General features: G+C 36.5%; 1 protein-coding gene across 1 annotated transcript in view; it reads left to right on the top strand.

The window, feature by feature from the left end:
• The window catches only part of LOC120529399 (bucky ball-like), a 46,039-nt gene that overhangs the window by 4,566 nt on the left and 22,960 nt on the right, over positions 1 to 18,513 (top strand). Inside the window, exons 2-4 of the mRNA XM_039753162.1 lie at positions 4,129 to 4,296; positions 6,259 to 8,268; positions 15,218 to 15,325. Of these exons, the coding sequence (XP_039609096.1) occupies positions 4,131 to 4,296; positions 6,259 to 8,268; positions 15,218 to 15,325 (2,284 nt within the window). The 5' untranslated portion in view covers positions 4,129 to 4,130. The remainder of the gene's footprint in view (positions 1 to 4,128; positions 4,297 to 6,258; positions 8,269 to 15,217; positions 15,326 to 18,513) is intronic.

The raw sequence follows: 18,513 nt of genomic DNA, 5'->3' as shown, positions 1-18,513 counted from the left end.
TAACTGTGTTCCTGCCACTTTAAACTTGACTGGTGACAGGTCTATGTGGCTTAAAATATGCATCTTAATGTATTTTATGCCTCATGATCTTCTCTTTCATACTTTATACCTGGGGATTTCTGCAGGGGTGCATAACTTTTTCCTATTCATGTTGTTTTGTCTTTAAATGAATTTAATTACAGCATGTTTTAATTTAATTACCATCAAGTGGTGAAACTCTGAAGTATATATATTTTTTTAACCAGCAATTTATCATTGTTAATCAGCAGCAGACTGGATTCTGACAAACAGCTTTCAATAATATTTTAAAATCCTACTAAAGTTTCAGTATATTCTTTGGAATTCAGTGCTTCACTTGATACACTTATAACCTTCATTACCTGAGGTCTATCATAGTATTCAGTAGTGACACTTCTGCTTCTAATCTTCACCTTTCCTATTGAAGATGTCATTTTTAGGCCTGGAGTCTGCTTTCATTTTATGCGCTATTAAAATCTAAATGTCCTATTCTGTCTTTTGTTTGTACCTAAAATTTTAACATTGTTTTAGCTTTTTGTCCTGAAAATGTTTAGATCCTTTTTAATGATATGCACTGAATTAGCTCCCAGTTTAAGCTTTAGTTTTCTAAAAGTTTGGTTGCATGTGAGTTGTTTTAAAGTTAGAAAACTTTGTGAGCAACCTTTCTGTGCCATTTATTTTGTCTCTCTAAGTCATCTTTGATTTGAACTTGGAGTTTAATTACAAAGCCCTGAATCCTGCAGAGGAACATTGTATTCACTGTTACTGTTATCAGAACCTTAAGTGAGATTTAAAATACATTCAAGAACAATAATGACAAAATGAGATTGAGAATGGTGCTAATAATTAATTTGATATGGTTTAAAGCAACAACAGTCTACTGTAACATTAATGCATAATTCTGACAAATTTAAAACTTCTGATAGTCTAATTATTATCATTGTGGATCATGCTACTGCCTCGAGAATCATAGCTTTGATGCTTACATGCCATTGACTGTGAGGAGTTTGCTTGTTGTCTCCACCCGAATTCGTCTTCGTCAGGTTGATTTTGGTGCTTCTAAATGTGCCTGTTGTGACTGTAGGTGTGTGCCTCAGTGAGCTCTGTGATGGAATGGGAACTTGTATGGAATGGTTTGATGCTTTATGATGCTATGATTTTGAATTGGGTTAAGTGAGTTTTAGTTGAATTCAGCACAGGAGAAAGAAAACTACTATAAATTAGAGTAGCACTTGAGTTGAATTAAAAATATTACTCTGACTAAATAATTGGTGCAATGAAACCTACAGCTACCGTGGCCTAAAGTGACCAGGCTTAATGTGTGTCATGTGAAGCCTGCTTGTCCAGGCAACATCATAAACCCCACCTTAGATGTCGATACTAGCTGAAAATAAAAGCCCTCATAAAATGTCATTTTATAATTCACTTTCAAAGAATTTTCCATCTTGACACCAGCAATATACAGTACACAAATATTTTAACTGAATACTTCCTCCTCTGTGGTGTTTACTCAGGTGCTCTTCTACCTGTATTATAATCTAGATGGCAAATCATGGGTAAGCAAATATTTTAAGTTGGTTGGGTCATAGAAGAATCTACGTTTGTGATGAAAAGTCATTTTGCTTTTTATTTTTATTACCCATCCCCTAAAACACAATGGTTTGATTCCTTTTAGTTTATGATTATTCTGTGACTCCGCATGCCCACCATGTATATTTGTTTAATCCCCAAGATGTGATGTTTTTGTTTGGAGCTTTTAAATTCTGTTAATCTGCTTTGGCAGCAAAGTATGGGGTTTTAAAATCTGAGGCTACATAATTCCCTGACTAAAATTTTTATTCCAGTCAGTTTCTGTTTTATGTGGACACCTACTGTAATTAATGACATTCTTATTTACCAGTTTCTACTTTACCCAGAAATTACACTCTGTTAATTTTATAAGAATGTGCTAGGTACTTGTCTTTTTGTTATACAGGGCCAAATTCTTTTTTTTTTTTTTTAACATTTCAAAGATTTAGCTTTTGTTTGGTTAATTTTCTGATTAATGATGCTGTTACTGTAGATACAGGTAGCACATCATTGATCCTCATTGTGCACTTGCTCCAGCAGTAACACTTATCATCCAAATAAGGCTTAAATTATTCTACAACAGCAATACCCTAAACTGTACATACATCATTCCCAGTCTACCATTAGCTCATAGCATCCCTAAAGAAATTCTTTGTCATTTCATATCTGTATCAGCATTGCATCTGTTGTAACCGGCAAAAGGATGAAGGTGAGCATGTTGGGAATAAGCCAGCAGCTAATATGGCTGTAATTACTACAGTCCTTTGAGTACAGGCTCAGTCTTTTATATGATCTTCCTATCCAGTTTAATCAGGTTTTTGAAATCTCCTACATTGGTGTTTACCCATCTTGCAGATTATATCATAGGGCAGTACAGTAAACTGTCCTCTGTGAGTTGATGGAAGATAGTCAGGATCTTGTTATAAAAGACTAGAGCTTTCTGTGGCCATATTGTAAAATACATCCCTCTTTCTTGTCTGCCCAATTTTACACAAAGTTTAAGCCTCCAACAACTCAGCCTCTTTTACCATTATGGTGGTTTTAAGCCATGCAGAAATTCTATCACCATCTCTAATGTTAACATTATAATTTTCAGTTGCTGTTGATTGTTTCTTTACCACATGACAAAGTTTGAAATAAAAGTAAGAAAATTATAGTGACTGAAATATTTTTAAAAATTTCCAAAAATGCAACTTTTAAATATACAGTATGTAAATCGTATGCTGTCATGTATTTTTTTTTTTTTTTGGTCAATGCAGAAAATGTCCCCAGATAAAATTAAGAGTGACTTACTAATTCTGAAACTGGATGGAGAAAACCTATCTCCAGGGTTTGTCCCCATATTAAACAAAACATACTCTTTGGTTTAATCAAATTATAAATATGAATGAATAATAGCTGTGAACAGTATTATTTATAATATTTCCTTTTTTATGCTATGAGATACCATTTTTTTGCATAGTACAGTTGCATGTGTGTGTCTTTGTTTTTTTAAAGCAGGTTAAATGATTTGGTATTTGTGTACTAAATGAACGGTGGCACCAAATTGAAGAGGGGAGGTTGCATAAAGTTTCCCCCTACCCATTCTAGTGTTGGGCTCCATGGCGGAGATCTCACTGCCGTCCGTTTAGTACTCAAGTACCAATGATTTTTTTTTGGGCGGGGGTGATGCAGGGTCTGGCGGCCTAAATTGTACTGGCAGTGTTATGGTTTACATTTTATTAGACAATATTATGTTCTGTGTTTAAATACCAGTAAGCATGGTTTACAATTTATTGGAGTGGATGTGAAACTCATGGAAAAGGTGTGGTTCTCATTTTACATCAAAAACACAATTTAGAAGCATTTGGATTTAGGATTAAGTAGTTGTGTGCATAACTTCATACATTGTGCTTCTTCAAGAAACATGAGTCTGTAGTGCTTAATTGCTTTCTGGAAATTCAATTATCAACTCCAGTGTATGGATTTAAGATCTCGGGTTGTCCTTTGTGGTTTTATAACCGTCTTTTAAAGAAGAGTTGGGCAAGAGTAGCTTATTTCTAGACTGATTTTTACCAAATACCTCACGTTTTTTCTCTGAGTGATGGATTTATTAATCCAAGCCTTTTATACTTTTTCAGGTTGCAGTTGTTATTAATTAAATTTGTGCTTGTTTTCTGGTATATTTGTGCTTTAACACTCTTCTATTGTTAGTTTTGTGGTTGTAATTCAGTGCTGTGTCCACTTCCTGGTGAGGGAAAAAAAGCCATTCTAAGAGAGCATGCTTCGTGTTTGTGTGTGTGTCATTTATTATTTACAGTTTATGCTTTGAATAAAGGTTGCCTCTTATTATTCATTTACTTCAAATATTTTGAGGCTGTTACTTGTATAATACTCAATCCCTGGCTTGAGCTGATAACGCACCTCAGAGTAGAGGAGGTTAGTGATTTGTGTGTTTTCTCCTTACCTCCCTTCCTCCCTCCCCCTGGGTGAATGGGCAGAGACAGTGATGCAGCATATCCCTGTAAAGAACCTTTTGTATGTTTCTTTTCTTTGATGCAGACATGAATACGACTCAGTCAGTGGGGAATGGGCAACATCCTCCAGAGCACCCCAGGCCTTTCTTTTATGTGCAGCCGCCACCGCCGCCGCCTCCTCCTCCCACTCACTTCCCTTATCAGTGGCATATCCAGAATATGTATAATCCTTATGGATTCTTTCCCAGTTCAGGTAAGGAAGTAAACACAAAATGCTTTGCTAAAGAATAAAAAAAAAAAGAATTTTACATTTTTCACCCACAAACTATGAATGTTTAATATATGGTGCATTCTTTATTCCAATATTATAATTTATAAAATGTGTCTTAATTCTGTTTAAAATCATATATTTTACAAATTGTTTATATAAACATATATTTTTAAGACCAGATTCATGTTGAATCATTGTCCCCACATGTTCACTGTTTTGTGCTTTCAGATTCTTGGTTTGGCCAAAATGTTCCAGTTGCTAATGTATTTAGTCAATCTTTATATTTTTTTAAAATGCTAAAGATCTATCCTGTTCCACTTGCATTGTCTCTCTTTAATGTTACTGAAAACTTCCATATTTAAATAAATCATTGGTTAAAGATTCTTTTTGAGCTCATAGAGTCCAGTGTAGTACTACTGCAGTACGTCTTTGTCTTTGGTTTCATTTTTTAATCAATTATTTACTCAGAGGCGTAGCTAGGGTTTTCAGCTCCCAGGGAAAACTGAATTTCGCGTCCCCTCCTGTTTGCCAAAATGCAATGGGGAAGGGAAAGAAAATTTTTAAAAATGTATTTAAAATAATAGTGTTTTAAGAAAAATATTTCATATAAGTCTCCGAATATGATAACGCCGCCTTGTGTTCTTTAAAATCTAAATCCGTCATTTAGTTTTTGTAAGAAAAAATTGTTTTCTGCATTTAAAAATGATTTTAAAGGAAGTATATAGCAAATTATAAAGCAAAATAATTATATATTTATAAAAACTGCATTACTTACAATTTATTCGTACGAAAATATGATGGGGAAACGTCTAGACTTTTGTAGCCATCTACTAGAATACTTCACCACAGCCCAATCAATTTTCTATCAAACCACGTAAACACAAATCACTTGGCACGCAGAAATGTCGTTTGCAACAACTTAGACAATGATACACTAGTGCTTCATGTCAGTCGCGTGACCTGTTTAATAACGTCAAAAATGTTTCTGGGTGGGAGTCAAGCATGTTATAGTAGTGGGGGGGATAAATTATTGTCTGTTGGGTATATAGAACTAATACGTTCTTCGAAATCAGAAAGAGACAAAATACATAGGAAAAAGATATCCTCATACTGATGGAGTGATAGACTGAGTATGCAAATCTTTTTTTATTTACTTTTTAGTGCATTAAAGAATGGAAAACATTTAATTCTAAAATTTCGTAACATCAATTTGGCGCCCCTTGGATGCTGTGCCCGGGAACAGATATCCCCCCTTGCGCCTCCCCCCCATCTACGCCACCGAGCACACTGAAATGTGATGCTTAGTAGCTGCAGTCTTGCAGCATTCAGTGTAATTTGCCTGGATATCTTCTTGTTATTAACTGTCATTATTAGGTTGCAGCTAAAAAAAAAAAAAAATGGAGCAAACTACCCTGAAAAAATACATAGTAGTAATCAAACAACAACATACAATTAGTCATTTATAACTACTGCAGAAACACAAATTTCTGAAAGTTACATAAGTGTAAAAATCACACTACTAATTTTGCACCCAGAAAAGCACAGATTTATTAAAGGGGAAATAGTTCACTGATTGTGAATCTGTTTGGAACAAAAACCTGCAACCATCTGGGGTTACCAGGACTGAGTTTGAGAACCACTGCATTAAGTTAACAAAGCTAGTTTACCCAAGCAAATATAAAGCAAAATGTCTGCCACCTCCCCGTAAACTCAGTTAAAAGAAAATATAAAATGTTACCACACTTCATGTAGTGAAAAAGACAAGGCAAATGCACTCTGAATGTGAGGCTTCATAGTAGTAGTAGGAGGATTCTTAATGTTTTAAAACCTCCTGAAAAAAGGTTCTCTAAAATGATCAACATACATTTTAGTTAATGGGTAGGCTTTACTCTGTATGCTTTCCTTAATTAACTTCTTTCAATTTCTAATCCCTTCCTAATACAGGTTATGGCTATGGATACCCATTCTTACCTCCTAATCCATACATGGAAATTCCAGGATACATCGTTCCTCAAGCTCAGTTGTATCCAGCTGATTACAGACGACTTCTTACTCCACATATTCCTCCTACCATGGCTTACCATGCCCGTAGATTTCGCTATCAACAAAACACACTACATAGGGAAATGATGAGCTCAGAGGTTCAAACAGAGCCTTGCTCTGTAATGAGAGATTCCGAAAATTCAAGAAGTACTGATACAGAACAGGGTGCAGGATCTGATTCAGGATTAGGAGGAAGAGCAGCTCAAGCTTGTAATTCTGGGACAAATTCACAATGTCCAAGTGCAAGACAAGAGGGACGGGAGGATGAATTAGGCACTTCAAAGACCAGGATGACAACACCCAGAAGCTACCTCTTCCAAAAGGAGGAAGTGCGCATAGAATGTCAAGATATGCCTTCTGCTCTCAAAATCATCCGGTCACGTGAAACCACAGCTGAACCACGTCCAAGCAGACCTGATGACTTAGTTCATTGTGATGTTTGGTCTGTAAGTTCAGCTGAAGGTGTTATACCCTTATATAGTTCCTCAGTTCATGAAGTTGGAGTATTGCATAATTCAATTTGTCCAGAACAAAATGAAGTACAATGCACTCCTACTTTCCCAGACATTTTGCTCCTTGGTACATCACAGTCGGACAGTTTGCCTGGTGTATGTGACCAGCCACGAAGAGCACTGTGTGACAACCCTGAAAAAGACAGCAAAATGATAATGAAGGAGAACACCACCTATGGGAAAGGAATTCAAAGGAATTCTGGAGTAAAAGAAATTTGCTTAGTCAAAAATCTGAAAAATGTTCGATTCAAAATTCTCAGGCTGCCTTTTGAAAGTATTCACACTAGGGAGGGACAGAAGCAAAGTGAATCTGTATGGTCTGTTGAAACTCTAATGCCTTACTATCCAACAGCAGATTGGCTGACTGAAAAAGGGACTGGGTCAGATTCTGAACACTTTTCTAAAAGACTCTCTCTTGAGAAGGTCCCAGAAAACAGAATGAGCTCAACAGTTCCAGATTCTCCCATGCAGTGTAGTAGAAGGAAGTGCTGCAAAATCTTAAAACTGCCCTTTGTGACGCATTTGGAATCGCAAAGAGATGAGTCTCAGTGGTCTGTTGAATCTATTGCTCCCTATGTTCCCTCATCCTGCTGGTTAGCAGATTTCGGAAATATCTATTACTATAGTAAATTACCACTGACAAAAGAAGCATGTTCTATGCCTTTGAGAACTGATCCAAAAGGTGAGCTTCCGGTAGACCAAGATGGTTCAGGATGTCCTATTGCTTCTCATGCTTCAGTAGCTAGTTGTACAAGTAAGAAAAAAAGATGTCTGCACGTAGGAGAGACTGATATAAAAACATGTATGGAAGACAAAGCTTCCTCTCACATTTTACATGAAACTGGGAAAATCTCAACTGAGAAAAATATGAAAAGAAACTGTGCCCAATGTCTGTCAAAGTTATATTTACATAGTTGCCAAAGGGTTAAAGCCATTAAAGATGTAAATATGGGCAAAAAGGTACTCCATAGTGCTCATGCTCTATCGAAGTTGACATGCACTGCCTGCAAAAATGTAGCTGCAAAGGAAGCAAGAAAAAGCATAAGTCCTGTTATGAGCACTGAAGAAGAAGAAGAAATGGATGAAAACAGTGTAGATGAAGAGGACTCAAACAATGAAAAGAGGTCTTGTAGATCTTGTAAGATGAATGGAAGAAAAAGGGAAGCCCAACTAAAAGGACAGTCCGAGCTTTGTACTAAGCTTCCTGCCCAGAAAAAAATGGAGAAAAACTCTTGCAGGGAAACAGGATGCACTGTTTGTCACAAGGTACAAGGTCAAAGCCACCCTGATTTAGTAATGGAATGTTATGAGGAACATGCCAGCAGGCCGGATGCAGGCTCTTATAAAGAGCTATACCAGAAGACTTATCAACAGAAATCTCAGATGCACAAACCACAAGGTAAGGGAAAGCAAACAGAGAAACTTTAAACTATATGATCTATGCACTCCTATTAAAACTTGTTTTCACATAGGCTTTGGTATAATGACACTACCTGATTACATGGTTCATATTCTGGTGATAAAATATAATACATTTTATTTATACAGTGCCTTTCCCATGCTCAAGGCACTTACAGAATATAAGAAAGAACAGCAGGGTATATAGCATTGTACAAACCAAATTAATAAATAAAGAAGATTAAGACAGTAAATTCAGAGAAAGCCTATCAGACAACATAATTGAAGTCTAGCACACACATACAGGTTACATTAGCATCTTGACAGAGAGGTAAACTGAGAGAAGGATAATAAAGTCAAGTAGAGCTAAAGCCTTCCTGAACAGATGAGTTTTGAGTTTTTATATATATTAGTAGGACTCTTGTATATGTATTTTAAACAAGATAGCTGTAAACATTTTTGAGAAAAACTATCCCGCCCTGCTGATATTCTATTTTTGTATATTTGTCACAACGAATGGCTTCAGGTAAAAAGGTCAAAGATAAAGGGAACTAATATAAACATAACACTATTTATAAATTGCTGCTTAATATATTTAAGTAATAGTTATCCAATACCTGTATTGCCCATGTGAAAAGGTAGTTACTCAAATAGCTGACCAAGTTTATTGATAAATGAAATGAGCGGACAGAACACAACAAAACTGCAGCTAGGCCTCTTGAATCTAAATCTTATTATACATTGACTTTCATCATGAGAGTTAAGTTGCCACCACAAGGTTTGTAGAAGAACAATGTCTCTTGATCAAATGAAATTACAGAGGATATAAGGGGAAAAAAACTTGCTAATCAGGAAAGACTTAGAAAACCCTTTCTTATCCTCAGGGATACCCATCAGTACAGTGGAAGCCATGAAAACCATGTAAGGGAATAGTGGGGAAAGTTTGGCCTGCCAAAATTACCGCAAGAACACAGTAACAACTCATTTAGAAAGTCTGAGTGGGTCCTAGAAAGAACTGCAGACCTCTCCAGCCCTGGCAAACACCAAGATAGAAAAAGCAAACTTAGTACAAATAGGATTCATGGGAGTATAAGAAGATAGAAACCTCTGCTATCTAAGAGAAACGTTTGCGCTCGTCTTGTATTTGCAAATAACACCTGGATGGTTCTTTAGCTTTTTGAAATGTTCCATGGACAAGAGGAGTAAAAAGCAGAGCTACTTAGGTGGCACAGCTCCCATGATTTCTGGTGTAACGGTAATACAACATTTGAACATCATACTTGCAATCAAACTTTGGGGTGGTGAGTTGCAAGTATGAGAATGCTATGCTGCCTTGGGACCTGAAAGACTTGCCATTATTAAAGGAGCAATGAAAGCTGCACTTCTCAGAATATTCATATGAGAAATGTACAATCTGTCCGTTACCTAAGGCTGAATCATAATTGGGTTATGAAGCAAGGTTATGGCCCAAAATACAAAAGCAGGTCTGCTGAATGGCTCAGAAGAAACAAAATTGAAGCCACTCCTTTGATATATTGGCTGTGTGCTTAGGGTCGTTGTCCTACTGAAAGATGAACCGTCACCCCAGTCTGAGGTCAAGAGCGCTCTGGAGCAGGTTTTCATCCAGGATGTCTCTGTACATTGCTGCAGTCATCTTTCCCTTTATCCTCACTAGTCTCCCAGTTCCTGCAGCTGAAAAACATCCCCACAGCATGATGCTGCCACCACCATGCTTCACTATAGGGATGGTATTGGCCTGGTGATAAGCGGTGCCTGGTTTCCTCAAAATGTGATGCCTGGCATTCACACCAAAGAGTTCAATCTTTGTCTCATCAGACCAGAGAATTTTGTTTCTCATGGTCTGAGAGTCCTTCTGGTGCCTTTTGGCAAACACCAGGCGGGCTGCCATCTGCCTTTTACTAAGGAGTGGCTTCCGTCTGGCCACTCTACCATACATGCCTGATTGGTGGATTGCTGCAGAGTTGGTTGTCCCTCTGGAAGGTTCTCCTCTCTCCACCAAGGACCTCTGGAGCTCTGACAGAGTGACCATCGGGTTCTTGGTCACCTCCCTGACTAAGGCCCTTCTCCCCTGATCGCTCAGTTTAGATGGCCGGCCAGCTCTAGGAAGAGTCCTGGTGATTTCGAACTTCTTCCACTTACGGATGATGGAGGCCACTGTGCTCATTGGGTCCTTCAAAGCAGCAGAAATTTTTCTGTAACCTTCCCCAGATTTCTGTCTCGAGACAATCCTGTCTCGGAGGTCTACAGACAATTCCTTTGACTTCATGCTTGGTTTGTGCTCTGACATGAACTGTCAACTGTGGGACCTTATATAGACAGGTGTGTGCCTTTTCAAATCATGTCCGATCAACTGAATTTACCACAGGTGGACTTAAATTAAGCTACAGAAACATCTCAAGGATGATCAGGGGAAACGGGGATGCACCTAAGCTCAATTTTGAGCTTCATGGCAAAGGCTGTGAATACTCATGTACATGTGCTTTCTCAATTTTTTTATTTTTAATAAATTTGCAAAAACCTCAAGTAAACTGTTTTCACGTTGTCATTATGGGGTGTTGTGTGTAGAATTCTGAGGAAAAAAATGAATTTAATCCATTTTGGAATAAGGCTGTAACATAACAAAATGTGGAAAAAGTGATGCGCTGTGAATACTTTCTCAATGCACTGTATATAGTAGTAGAAATAAATAATATAAAATGAGTAATACAGCAAAAAGGAAATCATAGAGAATGTAGTCTTTGAAAATGAATGAGGAATGCCAAATTATTGTGAAGTGTATAGCCTGCACCGCACTGCTACTGATCATTTTAGAAATTTTCAGCAGTTTGACTTCACTAGCTTGAAAAACCCCCAGGTAGATAAGTGAAAGGTTGAAATGGCATGTTACTAGTAAATACTTGTGTTCAAACCCCAGTCAAGGCTTAGAACAGAATTTAAGTTGAACACTATTTAGACCTTAATTGTTTTGAAACGGTCCAATAAGGGCTTTTATTGAGCTAGTTTTCTGTATTAACTTTGCTTGTTCTCTGTGTGGAAACTAGGCTTTTCTGTCACTTCCACAAAGACATACATATGCACTAAAGAGTTGTTGGTGCTTGCCTTCTGCACTTATTATTGTGAGTGCTTCTTTTTTTCTCTTAATGACCTTTTATGTTGCCCCAATGAAAGCTGATGTGAGGCTGAACAAGACTTGTAGCATGCTGAGCTAAGTATAGAATGAAACATGCCTTCTGTTAGATACCAAGTAGATAGGCTTTTGTCCCCTTTTCCCTTTTGCTGGACTTATATGGCTCCAATAGATGATTTGATTAAAAAATGTGTATAATTGTTACAACAGCATCAGGACTAAATTGCTAAAGGCTGGTTTAATTCAATATAAAAGCATCTCTCACCTGGGCTTACATTAAAAATGGTGTTAAAACTCTACAAATATCTTCTGTTTGCCACCACCTTCTTCACATTTTCTCCTGGCACACTATAAAAGTTCTTCATAGTCAGTCTCTCACTAGAAAAGCTGTATCGTGCATTGATTGGATGGTGATATTGCATTCTTTTCATCCTTTTGCTAGGAAATGGTAAACCAGAATGATGGGTAAATATTTAAAGCTAATCTTTATTTTTAATTTTACTGAAATTTGTAATTTTCTTAATCCAGTCAGTGTATTTCAGGGAACTAAAGTTAATGGTTATGTTTGAGGGCTTTGTGGTAAGATTATGATTATATTTTCACAATCACTGCAAATTATATGTCGGCTAGCAGATTAAATAGAGAGCTATACAAAATCTGCATGTACTACTTGACAAAGGTGACTTTCTCTCACTTAGAGAAATGTGATATGTAGGGGAAAAAAAAAACCCTGACATTGTATTCTAGTTTTTTGTGGTTCCCTCAGTACTGTCACATGTAAGTGTTGAACAATGCTTCAAGCAGAAACACTTTCTCCCCAGTCTATGAAGTGTTATTACTAACACTCTAACATTAACGAAATCCACATAGAGCTCCTACAGTCCTTACGGTATATTCAACCTACTTAACCCACAGACACATATACACTTTCAGAGATGATCAATCCCACGCTGGTTAATCTCGTCAAGAGCAGGTTGCATTGGGCATGAGGTGGATATTAGAGATGGTGAGATGTAAATCTCTGTTTTGGCAATTGTAGGATGTCAAGGAGGAGATCTGGTCACTTATATTACGTCTGTCTGCAAGACTGTCTTAGAAACATGTAGCCTTGAGTTGCTACATTTTAGAAAATTTAAGATCTGAGCAGAAAAAATATTAACTGAATTATAAAAAGATTAAATCTGTGTCACATGGATGAAGAAGAAAATACATCAAAGTTCAACAATTTACTGAATTGTATTGGGGTTTCTCACTATTTACAATGCCAGCCTGAGAGAGCTTATGGTGACGGAGACAATAAAATTATTATTGTATTGAGACAGTTCGATAAACATAGATATGTTTAATTTAGGCCTGTGAAATTAACTGCCTGTACTGATATAATCAAAAAATTCAATGAAATTGAAGACTAAAGATTATCTTTAAACATTTATTCATGATTTATCTTTACTCTGTACTCTGCAATATATGAAAGTCTACATTATCACCATTCAGTCAAAGAAACAAGCATACGTTTTTCCAGTGATAGACAAACTATGGATTTTCTTAAAGTGCGCCTGGAGCAAATGTGAAAGTGCCTTTAATCTAGTCATAGATGGCAGGGGTCAATAATTTCTGAGTTTTAACATGAGCTTTAATGTTAATCCCATTTGAGAGCTTATAGTGTTGTGGATTTTATTTTTTGTTCACATGAACAAAAATGAACCCAATCTTACAAGGACAGTTAACAAATTGTATCTTTTTAAAACAAATATTTTGCTCAAATGGACAGGATAAATGTAACACTTAAGAAGGAAGGACATCAAAGCATTTGGTTTTCCTAAATTATATCAGTATCAATCACAGTAACATCTGTTTAAATGGAGCAGAAAATCCAAGAGATTCCTCAATCTGTAGTGATCCTTTTATCACATGTTCAGCGATGGGTACCTAGGACTAAATTCGTCTACAGCTTGGGAAAGGAAGACGTACCTATTCCTCAGGCTGCATTGATTACTTTATAACCTGCGAACAGAAGGAGATGCCATGGAACTAGAAATTGCCGAACCAGTTTACAGGTTGGGAGAGGAAGGTTCTTAAAACATCAAAAACTTGGTTTGAGAAATGGACTTACTCAAACATTTTCTTTTATGCTTTTCCATACTGGTATTAATTTTATTTAATAAATACCACAGCTTTAAACTATACTTTGTCTTCATAAATAGATTGATTGAAGTAATAAGGTAACTTTTACAGCACTTGGAGCAGTAGGGAAGTGCCATATGATCCAAGCTGCAAGGTTTAACGGGCTGAGGGCGAAGAGTTCTGTTCAATATTGAACAGTGTGTTATAGTAAGACATTCATTGGTTGTTAAATGGCATTTAGCCAAGGATATTGGGCCTTTATATGTTTGAATATATTCTTGGAGACCAAAAGTAATATTTAGGTCTGAGATGTATCTAACACATCGTACGTTGTCCATGCCTACGATAAGTCTCTTGGAGTACTAGGGAAAGCAGACTGTGCATGTGATATTCATATGGTACATGTGTGGGTTTAAAGTGCTAGGGAGTAATGTGCATCTGTATACGTCTTTCATATGAGTTTGTGGTTAAGGTCTGTGTGTATGCGTATATCTATGTATGTGTGTTAACCTTAAGGTGTGACAGTAGACCAACCTGGTCATGGACCCAATGAGTAGACTTATCCCTGAAAAAAATAGGTAAAGGGTAAGTAGAGGGGAATATCACGATAATACAGAGCTGCTTATACTTTGATTTAAATTAGCTTTTAGCAATGCATTTAATGCCTAAAATGGCAGTCTTTTTGCTGTGTTGATTGTTTAATTTTAGTTTAGCTGCATTTCATATCCTACTCCAGTATAAGGATCATTATTTTTTTGTTTTAGCAAATCTTTTTTTTGTTCCCCAACGTTTGAGACAAGTGGGTGCCCATGATAGGAGAATGTTGGACAAAAAAAAGTGTTTTATTAAGAGAGCAAAAATTTTGAAAGCAGTGATGATTCATTCACACAATATATCTATCTATCTATCTATCTATCTATCTATCTATCTATCTATCTATCTATCTATCTATCTATCTATCTATCTCGCATTTCAAAATACAATCAGTTTGAAATTATTAGATATTACTTTCAGCTATGCAATTTCGGAAACAGTACAATTCAGTTTCATGGTCAACTGACCGACTTCAATGGTAGGACAGACACTGCACAGTTACATGTTATAAACCGCATGACACTGCTCAAACACTGGCAGTTCTAAGAAGGTGGAAATCTCTAAGATGAATATTACAGTGGTGGTCATCCTATAATGATGCACACTAGTGCCATAATAAATTGTTTATGAAAACCATTCACTGACAGATTGCATTGATGCCCATCTCTACTTTTTAGATTAAACCTGACATGCTTTTCTTACACAATAACAAAGTGTGGCAAGCAGTACTGCTAAGTGCTTAATGTTGGCTTGAAGCTCAAAAGATGACATTGTTGGCTCACCCATTGCATTAGACATTCCCCAATCTTTCAACCTCCTTAAACTTTTCAGCATTAGTGAGTGAACAAACACATTACAGATATGGCTTTTATGCAATTAAATGTAACAAGCATTTGCTAATGACTTACAACCTCAGCACTGCCACATGACATAGCTGTCAGTCTTAGAACTTAGTGACTGCTTTGTGTACCACATCATAAAAAACAGGCTTTATTGGGCATGATTGTTAGCCACATAAGCTGGCAAAGCAACTGTTGGATTTATGTGTTTTTTTTCTTTCCCTAATTACACTCATAATTTTTAGCTAGACCACCTAGAAAACGAGGCCAGTATTGGCCAATGAATCAAAGACCTGGAAGAAATTATTATGACGGGATGGATGAGAGTTTTCACAGACCATCGAGGGGCAGAGGTATGTAATACTGAAAATCTTTCTTATAATTTCATTTTCTATTTTTTAAATAAATTGCTACTGTTATAGCTTGTATAGTACATTATTGCAAAATATTTTTTTAATGTTGCCATAGATTTTTTTAATTTATAAAAATCTCTCTAAATGACTAAAAGCAGTGAATTCTAAGTTGGATTACTTAATTCTGCTTCTTTGTTTTTGTTTATGGTAAAATTGATATGAAATTAATCTGGAATCAGTATCATGTATGTTTGGTAGCAGAGGGGAGTCAGCGTCTGCATGCATTATTTTAAAATTCTTTCAGTAATCATTATTAGTGGAAAATACTGGTTAGATTAAATGTGGGTTTGTGTGTGTATAACAAAAATTTAAAAAGTGGATATCAAATGTCCATACAACACTTATTGAAAGTGTACATTTTGTGAAGACTGAAATCAACATGCATCACCATTTCTAAGATGATGAAACCAGCTATATTTAAATGAAGCCAAATGGATTATTTTTTAGAAAGTATCTTTGATGAGGAAGTGCACATCACCTTTAATACTTTGTGGAATCCTCTCTTGCTTTGAAAATAACAGAAGTCTTAGAAACCCACAACCACCTCATCAATTTTAATCCCTTGCTAGTTGCAGAAAAATTCAAGCTCAATCAAAAATGATGAGGCAATGATCAGTGTACAGATTTAAGATTGAGGTCCATTCTGTGATTGGGCTACTCCATTCTTGTAAAGCTGTCCCTTGCTAGAAATGGCTGTGTCCCCTAGATTTCTAGGTGTTGTACTAAACTACCTTGATTTTTAGGACTGTTACTTTTTCTGTCTATCCTTAAAATAACCCTATTAACTACTGAAGAGAAGCAGCTTCATATCACAATTCTGTGGCTAAATGCAGTGCTACCTTTAAGATAAACATTTTTACCCCGAACTCTTCAGACCATAACACATTGGTCTCATAGCTATGAGAAGCTGAAGGCATTGTCTTGTAGAATTTAGACTAACTGTAAAGTTCTTTTGTGTTGCCACTCTGCTTCAGTTTGGCCCCTCTGGAAAGTATGAAGAATGGTTGTTGGTGGTTTCTTCATAAATTCCTTTAAGATTGTTATTGGTCTCTGGGCAGCTCCCCTGATGAGCTGTCTTTGTCCAGTCATCAATTTTGATTCCCTGTTATTTTCATTCTCCTACTGATGACACATTTCTTTCACTTGATGATGGCTCTTAGTGATCTATCTATCTATCTATCTATCTATCTATCTATCTATCTATCTATCTATCTATCATGCCATTGAAATTTTCTTGAGTTAACTTTACTATTTATACATTGAAATAATACAGTACTGTTTCTTTCGTTAACTATGGTTTTAGTGCACTATGAAAGTGAGACGTAAACCCATCTGAAAAGAAAAAAAAACTTTTTAGTACTAATTAAAATAGCTCAATTTTTCTATTTGGTTTGAAATTGGATTGTTTTAGTTAAGCATTGTTACAAGCCCTGTGCATATTTATGCAGCCAGGGCATTTTTTTTTCTTAAGTTATAATTTATTTAATGGCACACTTTAGTTTACGTACAGCAAAAATGCATCTATTACTCATTTACTCCTTTGTGACAAGACCTTAACAAAGGCTTCTTTTGGTCTCCATAATACTTGTATCAATCGACAGGTTATTCATCTCTGTGCAGTGTGTCATATTGACATGATGGTAAAATGACTTGTCATGGGTCTTATATTAAACATGTAATATCTACAGAAATGTGTCTCGGTTAAGCTGCCTCAGACAAGTTTGTTAGTAGGTCCCATTGTAGAACTGAATAAACACTTTACTGATGTTTTGTAAGTTTTCTGAAGAAGTTTCAAGCTTTTGTTATATAACAGTAAATGAGTAATAAATGCTTTTTTGAACTACCTAAAGTTACCAATTTACAAGATTTTAAAAGTATTTGGACATGACCAGCTTTAGGGTTTACTTATATGAAAATGCTGTCTTTCATAAGATGTGATTTTTAGATCTGTGTGGGAGTAATGCATGTCTCTGCTGTGGAAAATGTGTTTGGCAAAATATTTTTTTTTTATAAAATTCATATGCAAATTTCTACACAATTGACCCTTTATAAATCAGTTTTCTTGTAAGTGCATGTACATAAATGTTCCACAGACTCCACCTGGTTGCCACCCTGAAACAACCATATACGGACTATGCAATTTAACCTCTTGTATAATGAGCAGATTTATCTGATAGGAGAGACAATGGCATCAAGAGAAGACTGTCAAAAAGCAAAACCATGAAGACTGTGAAGTAAAACTTCTTGCCTCTAAAATAGAAGCACCTTTATTTGATGGCCTAAGCACAAGTACAGTATATTGAATGGTAATGTGTCACTGCTGCCCTGATTACCAAGAACTCTTCCAGCAGTACCACTGAATGGCCTCTGTTATTTGAGATGCCAAATGTGGCTGCTGTAGATGAATCCAGTAAAAAGCTTAATTTATTCTCCTGAGTGAAATAACCATGCTCTAATGCATTTTATATATTTGTCAGCCTTTTAATGAGAAACCTTCACATTCAAAGATGGTTACAGCTGCTGGTGAAGAAGCCACTCGGGAGGACTATCGTGTAGCCAGTCGTAGCAAAGTCTCGAGTGCCACTCCAATGGCTTCTTCACATGTTGGTGCATCCAGCATTGTCCATATTCTTGCAGATGTAGTAGTGCAAACACAAAGAACCATGATCTCAGTCATTCAAGCTAGGATCTCAGGGAATTTGGTGGTTTTAGGTATTAGAGTATTGTAGTGACCTTTGGAACCACTCAGAACACCAGGCAAACTTTTTTTGGATGCCGGAGCACCTTACGTTATTAATGTAATGTAGTCCCTCCTGTGGTTTCCCACTCATCAACCCGATGATAAGGTCCCGTGCACAGCATCCAAATGAGAAAATCAAAAGCACCTACAGCCTCGATCACTCTTCTAAGGAGTGCTGTTTTCCTCTCCATCTCTCACTATTCTGTCTCTATCTTCCTCAATTCCCTGCACTCCTCAGCTACTTGTTCTTTTTCTTCCCCCTCTGCTGTGCTGCCTTTGACAGGATTCCGCTCAGATGCTTTTCTGTTCCTGCTGTGGGTACACAGGTTGCGGAAGCCCAGTCAATGTTACTCTACTAAGAGAAATATCTGATTCACTAAAAGATCTT

Source organism: Polypterus senegalus, chromosome 5 (assembly GCF_016835505.1).
Source record: "Polypterus senegalus isolate Bchr_013 chromosome 5, ASM1683550v1, whole genome shotgun sequence".
In the NCBI taxonomy this organism is placed as follows: Eukaryota; Metazoa; Chordata; class Cladistia; order Polypteriformes; family Polypteridae; genus Polypterus; species Polypterus senegalus.
This window is presented reverse-complemented; position numbering and strand designations above follow the sequence as displayed.